We start from the raw sequence: 15875 nt of genomic DNA on the forward strand, positions 1-15875 counted from the left end.
CCATCCTAACCATAAAAGGCTGAGTACCGCACCTTGACAATTCTTGTTGGGGAAAATCCAGCCGAGGATAAAAGATCTAACTTTGAACATATCTCCACTAGAAATCTACTAACACCCACCGTTCTTCACGAGCCAGCATGTGAAAATCACTGCTTGCAACAAGAAAACTACAGAAAAAAAAATAAAAATCCAACAACCTTCATCGGTTTAAGCACCGGGAGGATAAAAAACTCCAACAGCCTAAAGGTTTGGAGACAAAAACCACTATTGCCCTAAAGGCCATGAGGAAACCACTAGCACTAGGAGGAGGAGACGCAAAGCCTCCTCTCGATGAACGAAGCTCTCAGATTTTTCTCTCTCTAGACATCCTTAATTATTTATATGCATTTAATAGCCGATCAAGGTTGGCATACCGAATATATGTGAAAAATGTGATCTTAAATGACCTCTCTCAACGCCACACTAAATATTAACAATTTATAAATCATATAAGTCCATTTTATCTGTTTAAAGAATTGCAAAAAATATTTGAAATTAATATTTAAATCAAAGACTCACGTTTTTTTTTTTTTTTTTTTTTGGGATCAGAGGGGACTCCACGATGTTGTTTGGCTGAAATTACTACAACAGTCAACAACGACCCTCTTTTGCTCCGGAACTGCGATATTCGCGCTACCTTGTCTCTTGACCATCTACACTTTGCATATGGAAAGGTCATCATGTTTTTCTCTGATCATCTGAGATGGAATGAGACACATTACACTCGATCGGGACCGTCCATCCAGCAAATAAAATTAAAATGGATTCCTTGTCTTTCACAAACAATTCCGAGTTTTCATTACCACATTTATTACATTTCCAACACCCACCAATAATTTCGGAATCGATCAAAATCCAAATTAAATGGTAAAAACACTAAAGGGAATTTAGGAGGCAAATTTTTAGGTAATAATTTTCAGAATCCATCAAAATCCAAATTGATAGGCAACAAATTAAATGGTAATATTTTCTTAAATCGGAAACAAATCAATCCCACGTGTTTCACCGCGCCAGGGACATTTTGGTCAGAATGGATAACATGGCAGGCTCCTCCCCTTCTTTTTCTCCTCCTCCTTTTTTTTTTTTTAGGATTTCAAACATAGGGCGCGAAAATACCCTCAATCTCCCGCGCCTTTCCGACCCCTCCCTCCATCTCTTTCACCCTCTCTCTCTCTCTCTCTCTCACCATTTATTTCTTGGCCACCTCAGTCTCTCATCCACTCTCTCTCGCTCGCTCTCACACAATGCAACACCGTCGCCACCAGAGCCAATCACATGTGTTCCCCCGGAGACTCACCACTCCCGGTGGTGCTGGCGCGATTATCGTTTCGGAACCTAAGCGCGGCAAGAAGCGCGGGAGTTACACCTGCGGTCGATGTGGCCTCCCCAAGAAGGGACACTCCTGCTACGTCAGCATTACCACCGACACCAACAGTCCCATCACCAGCACGCCCACTCACGCACCCGATTCGTCCGTCGCCGTCTCCGCCACGCGCCCTCCGCCGACGCGCCACTTCCGCCGGGCACTCTCCTTCGATGAAGATGTTGGCGATGTCAACGGCGGCTTCCCGGAGGATGAGGACGACTTGGACCTCGGCGATCCGGTGGCGGATCCGGAGTCCGGCCGGTTTCCGGCGGGGTGTTTGTGGGAGATACTGAGGAGGTTGCCGCCGGCGGGGCTTTTGGCGGCGGCAAGCGTGTGCAAAGGGTGGAGGGAGACGGCGAAGAGGCTGTGGAGGGCGGCGGAGGAGCTCAGGCTTAGGGTTCCGGCCAGAGCTCAGGTCGGGCTTGTTGGATCGGTGTTGCAGAAATGCCCGGGGATCGTTAGGCTCTCCCTTAGAATGGAAAGGTTAGGGTTCTCCGACACGGGACACTATCAGATCTAAGGTTTCGTCGGACGGATCGGGTTATTCTAATGGACATTAAGCTTAAACAACGTGAAAAGTTTCTTAAACTAACTGAACAATTGTTTTTGAGAAGAAACGATGACTTAAAAATGAAATGTCGTTTGATCTGTAAAGATCGGTGTGAGAGACGACGTCGTAGTGTTGATCTCTAAAGATCAATGCGATGAATGACGTTTTACTGCTTGATCCATAAGCATTTTGAGGTGCTTCTGATTGTGATTTCGAAGTGATCAATGCGGTTTTCGCTTTCAAAAAGTACCAAGTGTTTTTAAAGAAAACAATACTGGATCAAAACCAATTTTGATTTTGATGTTGTTGTTATTTTTTTTTTTTAAAAAAATATTATCATTATTAATTTTTCTATGATTTTGTTGTTGAGACGACGTCGCAGTGTTGATCTCTAAAGATCAGTGCGATGAATGACGTTTTACTGCTTGATCGATAAGCATTTTGAGTGCTTCTGATTGTGATTTCGAAGTGATCAATGCGGTTTTCGCTTTCAAAGAGTACAAGTGTTTTGAAAGAAAACAAAACTGGATCAAAACGGATTTTTATTTTTTGTTGTTGTTGTTGTTGTTGTTTTTTTTTTTTTTTTTAATCCAAATATTATCATTATTAATTTTTCTATGGTGTTGCAGTGATGTGGATGCAACAATGCTAGCTTGCATTGCATTCTCATGTCCTAATCTGGAATCTATGGAGATCTTGAAATCTGACACTGCGATCAATCGGATCACTGGGTATAATTCCCATTCTTCTTTGAGGTGATAAAACTTCGTTTAAATTGATTGATTAATTGGGTCTATGATTTTGCAAATGCAGTGATGAATTGGGTCGTTTTGTCGTGGATAAACGATGTCTCAAAAGCCTTAAAATGGAAGGGTGTTCTAATCTTGGGGGTTTTGTTCTTTGTTCGTCCAGTCTTTCTACACTTTGGCTTTCGGATCTATACTCGCTCTCTAAGACGGTGATTGCTTTTTTCTTTTTTTACTATTATTTACTTAAGCTGTGAGATTTCTCTACATTTGAGTTAATTTTGTTGTACCTGTTCACACCTATTAGGTTTTCAACTGCCCAAATCTGAATGAGATTTCCCTAGAATTTTCTTGCCAAGAAAATGATAGTACCGATCTCGCTACCATGGTTGATGGTTTGGGAAGGAACTGCCCGAGGCTGCAAAACATACACATTGCATCTGTTCGGCTTTCTCACTCTGTTGTGCTTGCTCTTACGGCTGCACAGCTAAGGTCTGTCAAGTGACCATGGTTTATGCCATCTTTAATGTACTATTTAGCTTTCTTTACTTCAATTATGTTTTCTGTCAATTTCCACATTCCTCACAATATCACAATTTCTTCTGACCACTGGAGAATAATAAGAAGTTCAATGAAGATTGTTTCATTTCAAAAAATTTCAGGTGGTTGCGAATGCTTTCACTTGTTCTCGGATCTGAAATCACTGATGCATCTGTTGCTGCCATTGCTTCAAGCAATCCAAACTTAGAATTGCTTGACTTGAGTGGGTATGTTTTTCCTTCCAAGTCCAGCTGCATTGATCTCCCTTTTTATTTTTTTATTTTTATTTTTAATTTTATTTTGAACTAATCAAAATATCATAAAAAGTTGAATATAAATTATTCAATTGGTATTATTCAACTACTTACACCATAGTTAATTTGTAACACTCCGGTCTTATATTAAGAAGATGAGTACCATGTAGAGTGTGTGGTTTATAAAGATTTTAATAAGTTCTAAGTCTCACATTACTTATTTACCAGGTAAAACTGGCTTTATAAGTGATTCAAAGGAAATTTCAAATTGACTAGCTTTTTTAGGGTGATAGCGTAAATGTGGCTAGTCATTTTCTTTGAGTTGTTATAAATGGTAACAGACCCACTTAGTAACCCCATGTGATATTAGAGCACCGTATGATGTAGTCCTGGCGGAAACAATTAAGGGAAGGAGATGGTATCACTTCGGTCTCACATTGGGAACATGAGTAATTTACATAAAGTGGGGGATTTATAAAAACATTTATGGGTGTGAAGTCTTATATTACTTATTAAGTGAAATTGAGTTTTATAAGTGATTATAGAGAAGATTTAAATCGTATAGTCCTTTTAGAGTGATATCATATATGTGACTAGTGCTTTCCCTGAGTCGTTACATAATTGATTGTGTTAGCATATAACATGCTTGTCCAATATTAGCAAGCACTGCGAAATTTGTCTGAATTGATACTGGAGAAAGGCTTGCACTGTAAGCACTTCATGCGGAAGCGAAAAAAAAAGAGAAAAAGAATAACAATAAAAATGAGTCTCGTTATATCCTTACACCAGGTTTTGAAGGTAACAATTTTGTTTTAGGATAAAGAGGAATAACATTTTATTAGAGGAATCTTTGAACTTTCAAGTCATATAACTTGCATCATAGTTTGTCTACCGAGTTCTGTTTCAAGTTGGCTTCAAATATTCAGTTGTAGGCTTTTGAGTGAAAGTGAAAAATGGAAAAATAATGTGTACTTTACGATGATAGCTTCCTCACTTCTCATATTAGAGATTTGAATTTTGACGCATACTTCCTAATTTCAGATCAAGCATCAGTGATAGTGGCATTGGAATGATCTGCAATGTGTTTCCTGAAACACTTTCAAGACTCCTTCTTGCTCTTTGTCCTAACATTACTTCAAGTAATTACCTATTCGAGGCTCTACATCTAATTCATTGTTGGATCTATATATGTCCTAGTTATTTGTTTTCACATTGTCTTCTGTTCATTAATCTGTCGTTTATAATTTTCAGGTGGCATTCAGTTTGCCACAGCTCAATTGCCTCTTCTTGAACTCATGGATTGTGGCATGACCATTTGTGATCCCAATTCCCAGAATCCAATCCCTGATGAAAGCAGTGATTCAGAATTAAAGCACTTTTCGAACACCAAACTACACCTTATTCACCAGAAGCTGATTATCAAGCATAACCGGCTGAAAAAACTCAGTTTGTGGGGTTGTTCTGGCTTAGATGTGAGACTCTAATTTTAAAAGTAAATTGCGTTCTTGTATCAGTATGGTCTTATCTCGGGTTCTTAGTTTGTGAATCTGAATGCAGGCTCTATATTTAAACTGCCCTGCACTGAATGATCTGAATCTAAACTCCTGTAAGAATTTGCATCCAGGTATGTTATTTGATGCGTCATTCTTAGATAATGATCTCTTTGGTCATTGTTGCGATTTATAAGTTATTAAATAACATGAAATTCATTATTATGTTTACATTCCCAGAGAGATTGTTGCTTCAGTGCCCCACTTTAGAGAGTGTGCATGCTTCAGGTTGCCAAGAGTTGTTGATTGGAACCATTGAACATCAGGTAAGTTAGAACCTGAGTACAGCTTGTGTACAAGCTCTGTTTTGTATTTCAGAAAACTGAATCTGGGAAATAGATCTAGAGAGCTCTCATAGCTAACTTGACTGCAGCATTATTGTACTTTATTATTGTCAAATTCTCTGATCGTCCAACATGAGGGATTGCATTTTTGGTTCCTAGCGAAGTTGGTAAACCACTATAGTAGAAATAGGCTGATAGCAAGCATTTTCTCTTGCATATAATTGAAGTACAAAACATGCAAAATTGCAGTTTCATGTTGACAATAAGTTCTGTAATTCTGCAGAATGAATGCCGGTTCTTTTTAGGGAGATAAGCTCATTTTCGTGCAGCATTCATCTTATATTATAAAATTCTTAATCTCTGATTCTCAAGGGCAGAGTTCTATCACACTCATGATGCAGGAAACAATTCATTTTTGCATTGACAATCTTCTTTAATGTTTTATGTTCTATTTGAGACATAATTATCACAAGTTAGACTTTGAGGTAGATTGGAAGTAAAACTTAAGATTCTTGTCTTAAATTATGATCTTAATTAATCTTCTAAATCCTGTTGTAGAGTTAAACTATAGCTTAAATTTTTACCTGCAATTATTTGCAGGTCAGCGATGATTTTTCTGCTATGGAAAATTTATTACCCTGTAAACGTTTAGCTGATGGCTCCAAAAGAGTTCGTGTTCCTCATTTTCTCAGTGCACAGGTAAAGCTGAAAAAACGTGTTTAACTGCAACCAATGTTTGGATAGGGGGAACTGACATGAGATTGGTTTTAGGAATTAAAAAGAATAAAGATAGTCTTTATTTATTTATTGTTCACCTTACTGCTTGAATAAAGTGACTCATTTCCTTGAAATACTAAGTTGCTGTTAGAAGATTATTTAGATGATAAATTAAAATACCTCTTTTAATTATGTAAAGACTGCTTTGGTGGATTTTGGTATCTTACCGATGATCATGTTTTCTTTTTACAGTCATATGATGATGATAAGAAGCAAAGGAGGGTCGAGAGACGGCAGTGTAATGTTCTTGTGAACTGATCACACATGTTCTCTGGACTTCTATACATGATTCAATCTCGTCTGTTGTTATGTTAGTTTCCCATGTATTCAAACAGTCTGTAATTTTGTTCAAAATTACGCAAGGGATTGGTGCCTTGTAGAATAATTGCCTTCCCCTTAAAAAAAAAAAAAAAAAAATAGAAAAACCCAATTGTTTTTGTTTCGAACTTGAAGTCATTATGCAAGGGATTTATCAGTTCCTCATCTATGAAATAAAGTTATATCTTTAACTTACCAGTGCCAATGTTTAGAATTTTTATTAACCCATGACTTGGAGTTTGTGGAAGTAATACATTAAATTTGAAGAGAATTTTTCTGTGGTCGCGAAATGATTGATGCCGGTTCTCTTTTGATCCTTTTGCTGCATAACTATTTAGAAAGTCCCATGCAGTGGAAACTGGCTCAGAGAAAATTACACCCTTTTTTGTGGATTTGAACAGAATTTCGCATGTGAAAACCTAACATAAAACGTTTATGCTTTTAGGCGTAGCAGTAAGGGTTTTAATATTGTATTTTGTTTTTGTCATTACAGTTGGTTGTGTGCAGATAAGTTCGGTCAAGGACACCTGTAAAGGCAGGGAATAGGTAAGAGTGATTCATTGAGGAGCCGACCAGGAACACTTAATACCAAAGTCGGTGAAGAATTAGAGAAATATAAGGCTGTAAAGATGGTAAAGGCTTGGGTTATTTATTTGCTACAGTGGGATCCTATTTATAGGGAATGACTTGGGTCATCGGCAGCTTTCGGTTGGGGTAGTAATTTGGGCCACGTGACACCACCCAGTTGGTATATATTGCTTGCACCTGGGTGTCTGGCATCTTGTTGGTACAGACTGAGACGCCTGAACGACCAACATCATTAATATAGACTGTTTAAGCTTGGGCTCTCGACATCATCTCAGTATGAAAAAGAAAATTTTCTAGTTAAAAAAGCACGTATATAATAAATGTCATTAAACTGGTTTTAAAAAATATTAAAAAAATTTATTTCTCGTTATTTAATATCTACGTGCTTTTTTAAATATTAAAACCACTTTCTCATACATTTTGGCGTCTAATGTTGACGAAGGTGTTTCTTTTGTTTTTTTATTTTTTATTTTTATTTTTGGTGCGTTGAAAGACGGTAGTTTGGCGTATCTAGGTAGCGCATTTGACAGTAATGAGCGGTAGTTTTGGGGCCAAAATTATATTTTCTCCCACCCCAATAAAAAAAGAAAAACCACAAAACCAATCGATCTGTTGTGTGAAATTTAGAGAAATGCAACACTTATGAGAACTTAAAATAGCAAACCCACAGTGACAAATGTTCAACAGAATCAGAAGGGTCGCATGCCTATTGATTTCTTTTTTTTATGCACGAAGGGTCGCATGCGGCATGCCTATTGATTTCTTTAAAATTTAGTACAAATGCAAAAGAAGGTATGACGAGATTGTGGGCTCTAATTGTTTTTGAAGGCCTTGTTTTCGCCGTGACTTGATTTTTGAAATTGAGCAGTAATCTTTACACAACAGTTATATATAACATGTGCACAACCGTAGACACATAGAATGTGACTCATGTGATAAGACTCACTTCATGAGTCTCACCCATGTGTCTACACTCCTGCACAACATGTGCACAACTGTTGTGCAGGAGTCATTTTTCTTTGAAATTTATTTATTTGTCTCTCCACTATTACATTTGTAAGTAAAAGAGACCGACAATTAGAAATTATTTTCCTTCATCTTTCATACATATCTTCCGTACCTCATTCTACTTGTAGGATGAGAAGTTGGAGAGGTAGATGAAAGATGTAGTCGAATAATTTATCGACGGACAATAAAATATATAGAAGTTGCAAGTAGGTGTTTCTTTTTCATTTTTCTTTTTCTCCCAAATTTTGTGTTTCTCTAAGTTTGACGTGTCGGATTGGTTGGTTTTTGTTGGTTTTTTGCGTGTATTTCTGTTAATGTTATTGAATGCCTTAGCAGTTATTGACGCGTCATTGCATCTGGGTACTGATATGGATACTGAGGTGTCAAATGAGACACATGTCGCAGATGACAAACCGTTAACTTTAATGGTAATGTGAAAGAGTTATCAATTTTATATTTGAGCAAAACCTAAAGATTATAGTGTTAGAAAACTTAAAATTAGAAACCCAAAATCTAAATTCAAATAAAATGAAGCCCCAAGTACTGAATATGAATTTTTTTTTACTTCGATAGTATAATGTTGAATAATATTTTAAGGGTTTGCTAGTTGAGACCATTGAACCTCTGTGGTAGAGTCCGAGAGAAATGGCGTTGAAGCGTCAACATAGCCAAACAGACTTTAGCCTTGAAAATAAGGGAATTGAGCAATCTGTGCCTTCCATAAAAGATAGTTTGAAATTGATGTGATGAGTAAAGTAAGGTTGAGGAGAGGTGTGGTGGCGGAGGTAGTTGAAGAAGGAGACGTTTGACTGGAAGAGGGATGTTACTGCCATTGGATCAAAACGACGTCGTCGGTTTTGGGCTTTGATACCATATAAATATATAATAAAGTCAATTGTATTCGATGCAATACTTTCTACTGAATACGCGTGGGAATGTGGCATGACTTGTACTTATAATAACGTTTAACTCATGACTATACAATATATATTATATATATAAAGGAAAGTCAAATATTACAAAGGATAAGGCTGAGTTGCTGACTTGCTGTGATGCCGTGCCTTGCTGGAACGTTTTACGTTTGTATTTATCTCTGTTGATATCTTTATCCGCACTTAATCCAATATTTAAGAGTTCTATATATATAATATGCAAAAGGCAAAGGGTGTCTTTCCCCATCAACCTTTACTTTTTTCGCACACTTTCCTTACCTCGTTCTTTGTTTTTATTTTTAAGGCAAAATCAACTTCTGTTTTCTCTCTCTCTGCGATTAGGAAATGGAGGTCTCTTTGTCTCTGACGACAACAAGAGGTTATTCAGGTGTGTTTGCATGCATGCATGATGAAAAACTCAATCAAAACTCAAGCCAATCCAATTCGAAAGTGAGATGATTCTTTTAACATGTAAATCAGTTGAAATGAATTGGGTTCAATTTGGATCCAATTTTATCAACGATTATTATTGTTTCCAAACGGACCCATAAACACCCAAGAAAGTTCTTGCACCTGGGTCCTCTTTTTTTCTTAATTATCTGATTTCTTTTGATTCACGCTCAACAAATTTTCTGTAATGTTTATTTATTTATTTGCAGAGTCATTGCTGCTTCAGAAAAGGGTGAAACTTCCTTTATGGAATCGGTGTATAGTGTCCATTTCATCTACCAGAGCAGTTGTCCCACCTTTGTTTGCTCAAACTGGAATTCCCATTGGGAAGCCCAACAACGTGAAGGTTTTTCGATTGCTAAAGCTCAAAGTTGGAATCTGGAGATTTGGTTCTGCCTATTCTTGATATGGTAATTCTATTTTGATACCTTCGTTTTCTGTTTTGCAGGTTTTGTGCAGTCAAATAAGAGAAATTCCTGTGGTGGAGGGCAGGTATGGTATCCGCAAGTGTCACAAGTCATTTAATACGCTGAATTGTTTGATGGAAAGTGATCTTTTTTTTTTTTTTTTTTTTTTTTTTGTTTATGCACACCAGTTTTATGCACACCAGTTAGTCTTCTGATTTTGCTGTTTATCTGTAGTAACTGTTGCTTCTATTTCTTCAAGGTGTATTGATGAAATTCCTGTGGTGGAGGGCAGGTATGGTATCTGCAAGTGTCACAAGTTATTTAATACGCTGAATTGTTAGATGGAAAGTGATATTTTTTTATGCATATCAGTTACTTTTCTGATTTTGCTGTTTAACTGTAGTAACTGTTGCTTCTATTTCTTCAAGGTGTATTGATGACATATACGATGCTTTAGCCCAGCGGCTTCTTCCTACTGCGGCGGCAATAGCATCAAATCCCAAGTTGAAGTAAGTTCTAGTTTCCCGAATCAGAAAAGAAAATTGTGAAATTTGGTGTTTTCTAATTGTGTGTTGCTAGATGTGGCAAAGACAAATCACATACAAAGAGTGAGCACATTTTTTGAAGTTCTGAATTATTATAAAGCTTACGATATCCTATATACAAGTGGCTTTTGGTTGCTCGAATGAAAACGTCTGTGTGCGTATATATCCGTACACTACTCTTTTTGATGATATTTTCTTAAATGGGGTCTCCACCTTTCAATGTGTGTTTCTCGTAGTCCAGGGACCAGGCACCTTCAGAGAATAGTTAATAGCTTCTAAAAGCTAATTGTATTTATTTATTTTGTATGTATTGTCTTGTTGGTTTGGCATTCATATAAAGAACATCTTTTCTTTTGATTTGGGTCTTGCCCATTACTCTAAAAATAATTCACCTCCCTAAAATACCATACAGATACATTGTGGGTTTGGCTGGTCCTCCTGGTTCTGGAAAGAGCACTCTAGCAAATGAAGTAGCACGACGTGTAAACAAATTATGGCCCCAGAAAGCTTCATCACTTGATTCCCAAGTTAAGCCTCCAGATGTAGCTATGGTTCTTCCCATGGATGGGTTTCATCTCCATCGTTCTCAGCTGGACAAGATGGAGGTTAGCCTTTCTTTCTAGACTCAATCTTTATGTTTTTTCTTTTATGGATTACATAGCATTTCCTTGCTTTACTTTTGGGGTCAGCCCTGTCATAGCTTCAAACAGAATAAAAAATATAACATGAACAAAATCAGCAAAGCCTAGAAATTAGAGAAACATGCTAACACGCTCGAACTAGTTTTAATGTCATAAGAAGCTTCTGACTGTAAAACTATAAAAAATTAAGCTTTTGGGTGACAAGTCACGAGTTGGTTATGTAAATATGGATCATAATAAGTATTTGATTTACCTGATTTTGCACAATGTATCTAGCTTTTCCCTGAACTGATTCACACGTTGTATCTAGCATTCCTTGAGGCGTTTTATTTGAGAAATAAGATGCTAAATTCTGCTCTTTCCCTTTTTTTTTTCCTCCCCCCTTGCGTGTTATACTCATAAATTCACAAATCAGACTTCTGTGTTAATGAAAAAATATTGATAACTTCTTATTCGAGTAATGTTCTTTCATTGTAGAATCCAAAGGAAGCCCATGCAAGAAGGGGAGGTGAGGTTTCTGTATTTTGTAATCACTGATTTAAAAACCTTGTAAGCATCAAAAGCTGTAATCTTTCTAATTGATGAATCAGCTCCATGGACATTTGATCCAGCACGACTACTTTCATGTCTCCAGACTTTAAGAAAGCAGGTGACTGGCTTTTGGTGTTGAAAACTTTTTATTAATTTGTTTACTGCAAATCTGTAAGTTTGTTCATTAGTGCACCAGCTTGTTCACTCTTCATAATAAGGAATTTCTTTTGTCATGTGCATGAATGCATGTGTGTATGTGAGAGAACTGCATAAGTGCATTACTCAACTTGCACTCTGAAGTGACTGTTTCTTCAGGGATCAGTTTTCGTGCCATCATTTGACCATGGCATTGGAGATCCAGTGGAGGATGACATCTTTGTGGGCTTTCAGTGAGTAATTTGTTTCTTTCACCTGAAGAATTTTCTTGGAAATATGAAGCTTGTTACTAGCTAATACAATAAACTTTGTCAAGGCTAAATTGGTGTAAGCGAGCTGATCAGCATTTAGAACATTAAGAATATTATGCACTGAACTAGCAAATTCAATAAACTTTGTGAAGGCTAAATTTGATGTAAATGAGCTGATAGGAAATTTGAACATTAAGAATATTATGCTTAATGGGTGAGTTTTCTTAGAACTATACTATCGTATTTTTGGCATCCCCTATCAATATGCGAAATCGAGCTCAGGCTCTCTTTGTTTTATCACTATCCTTTATTGTTTGATTTAGTAATGGAGAAATCGCTTTTATAAATCTAATGCTTATAATATATCCATGATTTTAATCTCCTAGTCGAGTTTGGCACCCTCTAGTTTATACTTTGGCCACGACTGACCCTAAAAGGAAGGAATGGAAAAAGCAACATGTCGTATTAATGGACAATTCTGAGAATATTTTGTTCTTATCTTATTGGATCAATCCAAAATCATCTTTGAATTCTTGACGTGCAAAAAAAAAAAAAGAAAAAAAAAAAAGGAAGGGTTAAGTGAATAAATTGATAGAGCCCCATGGCTCCAATTATAGGGAAACAAAAAAAAGAAGCAACAAGCATCTGTTCTTAGTTTGAATGATTTCCCGATCTAATCAAACGTTAAAAATATATTAGTGCTTGATGCAGATAATGTTTTTACCATAAGTGGCTTATTGATTTTTTTTTTTTTTTAAAAAAATTATTATATATATATATATATTTTTTATAAATCCTAATTATTAGTAGATATTCTACACATTCATCCCCACACTCTAATAAGATGCTATTATCAATGTGTAGAATATAAGCTACTTTACTAATAAAAGAAAAGCCCTATATATTCTATTAGTAAAGCCTAAATGTCCTTAGCCCAGTTTTTTCTCTTTTCAGGCACAAAGTGATTATAGTAGAAGGAAATTATATATTCATGGAAGATGGAGTTTGGAAAGACATATCATCTACATTTGATGAGAAGTGGTAAGTATTGGATTCTTCAAGGATATTGTTAATCTCTGGTCATCAGTTGCATGTTGAAGTATATTAGTTTCATTCTACTCACTTTACATGGTGTGAAATGGTGGAAAATTGATCTTGAGAACTTATGTGTGCTTACATTTTATATTTGTATTGACAAGTTCTGGGCACTGTTTTTTACATTTGATGTGCTTGGATTACACATTGGGGTTGGGGGGTGGGGGGGAATTTGGAATTTTTTTTTTCTTAGGTTCGTTTTAAGGCCCGCCCCTGCAATTGCAAAAATCTACCCTTGCAAAAGTTTGCTTCTTCTTCTTCTTCTTCTACTCCTCCTCCTCCTTATTGTGTGCCGCCAATGTGTCCACCACCACTGTGGCAACCCATCACCCACCAAGTCTCTTGTAGTTGACAAAGTGAAATGAAGTCAATTGAAATAAAACTGACAGAGGATCACTATTGGCAACTCTGGCAGAGACTGGCAAAAATGGTGTAGTTTGGGGGGCACTGTGTTTGGTGGTGGACAAGAGAGGTGGGCTGCTGTGAAGATTCATACTGTCTTTAGGGGATATTTGGTAAGTGGGTCAACTTAGCTAATTGTGTACCAAAACTACTTTTGTGCTTGGAATTAGTGGTTTTAGTTTTAGTAAGTAATCTTCGGACTTTGTGTAAACTTGGTTGTTCAGTTTTATGAATGTGTTTAGTCGGACTTGTGACTCAGTTGAACAAAATTCACAGAAAATGAAGAAAAAACCAATGGGTTTTACTTCGAATTTGTGGTCAAGGGAAAATGCTCTGAGAATCTTTAAGGGAGTATTGTAGAGAGTTTCTCCTTCACAGAGAGAACGAGTGAAGTATGATAGACTTTTAGGAAGTTTCTCTATGTAACCAACAAATAGTCAAATAATAGAAGTTAAGGGAGTTTCTGGATCTCGGTTGTGAGTGCAATTAAATAAAAGAGGTCGTTTGATAATATCCACAACAACCATCATGGAAAATAAGAAATCTCATAAAATTTTCACGTGCGTCTGTTCTCTATCTTTTTACTTAAAAAAAATGACGCTTTAATATTAGCAACCTAATATATACTCGCTAATACTTATATTATTTTTATAAAATAAGGTTTATTCGTATATTTATGTATATATTAGTTTTCTGTCTTTTTTGCTTATGAAAATGACGTTGTTTTAATATCAGCAGCCGCACTCATTCTTTTCCTCCCTCTCTCTCTAGAAATTTCTTTCCGCTGCTTCTCTGCTCCAACAACTGCATCTCCCTGCCCCTCGCCCAAGCCATAGTCTCACCCCCACAAAGAGAAGATCCTAGCTCCGCCAAATCACAAACACAAATACACATTTTAAAGTATTTAAAGGATAATCCTTTCAACCCTAATTAACATTAGTTTTACTTTTAATTGTAATTCTATAGATTCTGGGCCACTAGCCTGCACTGTAGTTTTGAAGTTATTATTGATTGCAGTGCTGTTGCCTCATTTTCATTTATAATCTTATGGTGAGTTTATATTGCCATCCTGATGAAGATCTTTGGTTTTTTTATTTAGAGTTATATTAACAAAGTAATGGAACAAAATTAGGGATGACAATGCTCGAATCTTACGCCTCACAATGCTCCTACTGCTTGGTCGTTCTTCTTTCATAAACTGCTTTTAACATAACAAATGCAATTTAGTTGCATTGCACATATTATTGTTTAAAACAATGATGATTTTATCTCCAAGGTTCATTGAGGTTGATATTGACACATCAATGCGACGAGTCCTAAACAGACATATTTCAACAGGTATGTGGTCCTTAATTTTTTAACCAGCTACTTTCCTCCAAAAGGGACAATAGAAAGAAATGGTGCCTTATGATTGTATTTTTCTTTTTCTTTTTGTTCTGTCTATTACAGGAAAGCCCCCAGATGTTGCTAAATGGCGGGTAAGCCTCACTTTCTTTGAAATTCAAACTTGTAAATTTTAAGTGGATTCTTTCAATTGCCTCTGTGGTGAATTGCATATAACTCTACACTCATCCAGCAGATAGACTACAATGACCGGCCTAATGCAGAGTTTATAATCAAGTCTAAGAAGAATGTAGATTTAGTAATCAAATCGCTTGACTTCTGAAGGTGAAATCAAGTGGCTCTATACCTGAAGTAATTTGTAGAGATCAGTTTTGCATCAAGTTAATGCAAAACAGGGGAAGATGGAAAGCATACAAAGTTGATCATATATTTGTTTTCGTTATGTATGTGCATACATTGAATTCATTAATGGAAGAAACTGGCCACGTTTCATCTTTGTTTGAAAAATGGCTTAAATGTTGCACTCTTGGAAACTGGTATAAAATTGAGGGGAATTTTTACATTTTACCTATCATAATGAAAATCTCCCCTTATCTCCTCGAGTTATCCTTGGCAAAAAGAAAAGAAATGAAAGGATTAACCAGTGAGATGGTGAGTAGGCAATGGTATCTGTTGCTGCTGTTTGGTATTGCAGAAAGGTATGCATGAAGCAGTTTTGAGGAAGCTGTGTCCTAGGAGCTGCCCACATTTGCACTAGTAGCTTTCATCCTGCCTATCAGCTACTTCCACTATGTAAATAACAGGGCAATATACATAATAAGAAGAAAAAAGCAAAATTGCACTAAACATGATTAGTGCTTGGGTCTCCTTCCGTGGTCCGGATAAAGTTTTCCTTCAATTTAGTCTAATTTAGTCCATTAAACAAGGTGTTTAAAATGCATGTGATCCTGCCCTTTGATTGGGCCATTGGCATAGCATGGCGGGCTGGCCTGGATTTGAGTTGTCACGGGGCTGAAACCTGGAGGCGTGGCTGTTGGACTGAACTTTTTATTGGGCCTAGGCCCGATTACTGCCATATGCCCAATTTTCTTTTGTTTCTTA

At 36.7% G+C, this 15875-nt stretch overlaps 2 protein-coding genes across 3 annotated transcripts; both read left to right on the forward strand.

The window, feature by feature from the left end:
• The first annotated feature begins 1145 nt into the window (after positions 1 to 1145).
• On the forward strand, positions 1146 to 6619 carry LOC133857098 (F-box/LRR-repeat protein 17). Its single transcript, XM_062292221.1, has 11 exons — positions 1146 to 1888; positions 2585 to 2686; positions 2769 to 2913; positions 3009 to 3193; positions 3364 to 3468; positions 4537 to 4634; positions 4747 to 4967; positions 5053 to 5119; positions 5226 to 5311; positions 5930 to 6028; positions 6299 to 6619. Exons 1-11 carry the CDS (start codon positions 1284 to 1286, stop codon positions 6362 to 6364), a joined length of 1779 nt encoding a protein of 592 aa, XP_062148205.1. The 5' UTR covers positions 1146 to 1283; the 3' UTR covers positions 6365 to 6619.
• Positions 6620 to 9184: 2565 nt separating this feature from the next.
• LOC133857099 (putative uridine kinase C227.14) lies at positions 9185 to 15281 on the forward strand. 2 transcript variants are annotated; one of them, XM_062292222.1, is made up of 13 exons: positions 9185 to 9340; positions 9612 to 9748; positions 9851 to 9894; positions 10069 to 10101; positions 10238 to 10318; positions 10767 to 10959; positions 11473 to 11503; positions 11586 to 11644; positions 11842 to 11915; positions 12888 to 12974; positions 14707 to 14768; positions 14880 to 14908; positions 15010 to 15281. In XM_062292222.1, exons 1-13 carry the CDS (start codon positions 9298 to 9300, stop codon positions 15094 to 15096), a joined length of 960 nt encoding a protein of 319 aa, XP_062148206.1. In that variant the 5' UTR covers positions 9185 to 9297; the 3' UTR covers positions 15097 to 15281. The 2 variants fall into 2 exon arrangements, with proteins under 2 accessions (XP_062148206.1, XP_062148207.1); XM_062292223.1 differs by lacking the exons at positions 14707 to 14768; positions 14880 to 14908; positions 15010 to 15281 and adding an exon at positions 14530 to 14648 and having other exon boundaries at positions 9191 to 9340.
• Positions 15282 to 15875: the final 594 nt, after the last annotated feature.

The sequence above is a fragment of the Alnus glutinosa genome, chromosome 14 (assembly GCF_958979055.1).
Source record: "Alnus glutinosa chromosome 14, dhAlnGlut1.1, whole genome shotgun sequence".
Lineage (NCBI taxonomy): Eukaryota > Viridiplantae > Streptophyta > Magnoliopsida > Fagales > Betulaceae > Alnus > Alnus glutinosa.

What these genes read in the sequence shown, in the direction of transcription:
- LOC133857098 (XM_062292221.1), top strand. Translation starts at nt 1,284, where the DNA reads ATGCAACACCGTCGCCACCAGAGCCAATCACATGTGTTCCCCCGGAGA. An exon ending in CTTACGGCTGCACAGCTAAG is followed by an intron (nt 3,194 to 3,363) that starts GTCTGTCAAGTG and finishes AAAAAATTTCAG; the next exon opens with GTGGTTGCGAATGCTTTCAC. An exon ending in TTGTCCTAACATTACTTCAA is followed by an intron (nt 4,635 to 4,746) that starts GTAATTACCTAT and finishes TATAATTTTCAG; the next exon opens with GTGGCATTCAGTTTGCCACA.
- LOC133857099 (XM_062292222.1), top strand. Translation starts at nt 9,298, where the DNA reads ATGGAGGTCTCTTTGTCTCTGACGACAACAAGAGGTTATTCAG. An exon ending in GACATCTTTGTGGGCTTTCA is followed by an intron (nt 11,916 to 12,887) that starts GTGAGTAATTTG and finishes TTCTCTTTTCAG; the next exon opens with GCACAAAGTGATTATAGTAG. An exon ending in CAGATGTTGCTAAATGGCGG is followed by an intron (nt 14,909 to 15,009) that starts GTAAGCCTCACT and finishes CTCATCCAGCAG; the next exon opens with ATAGACTACAATGACCGGCC.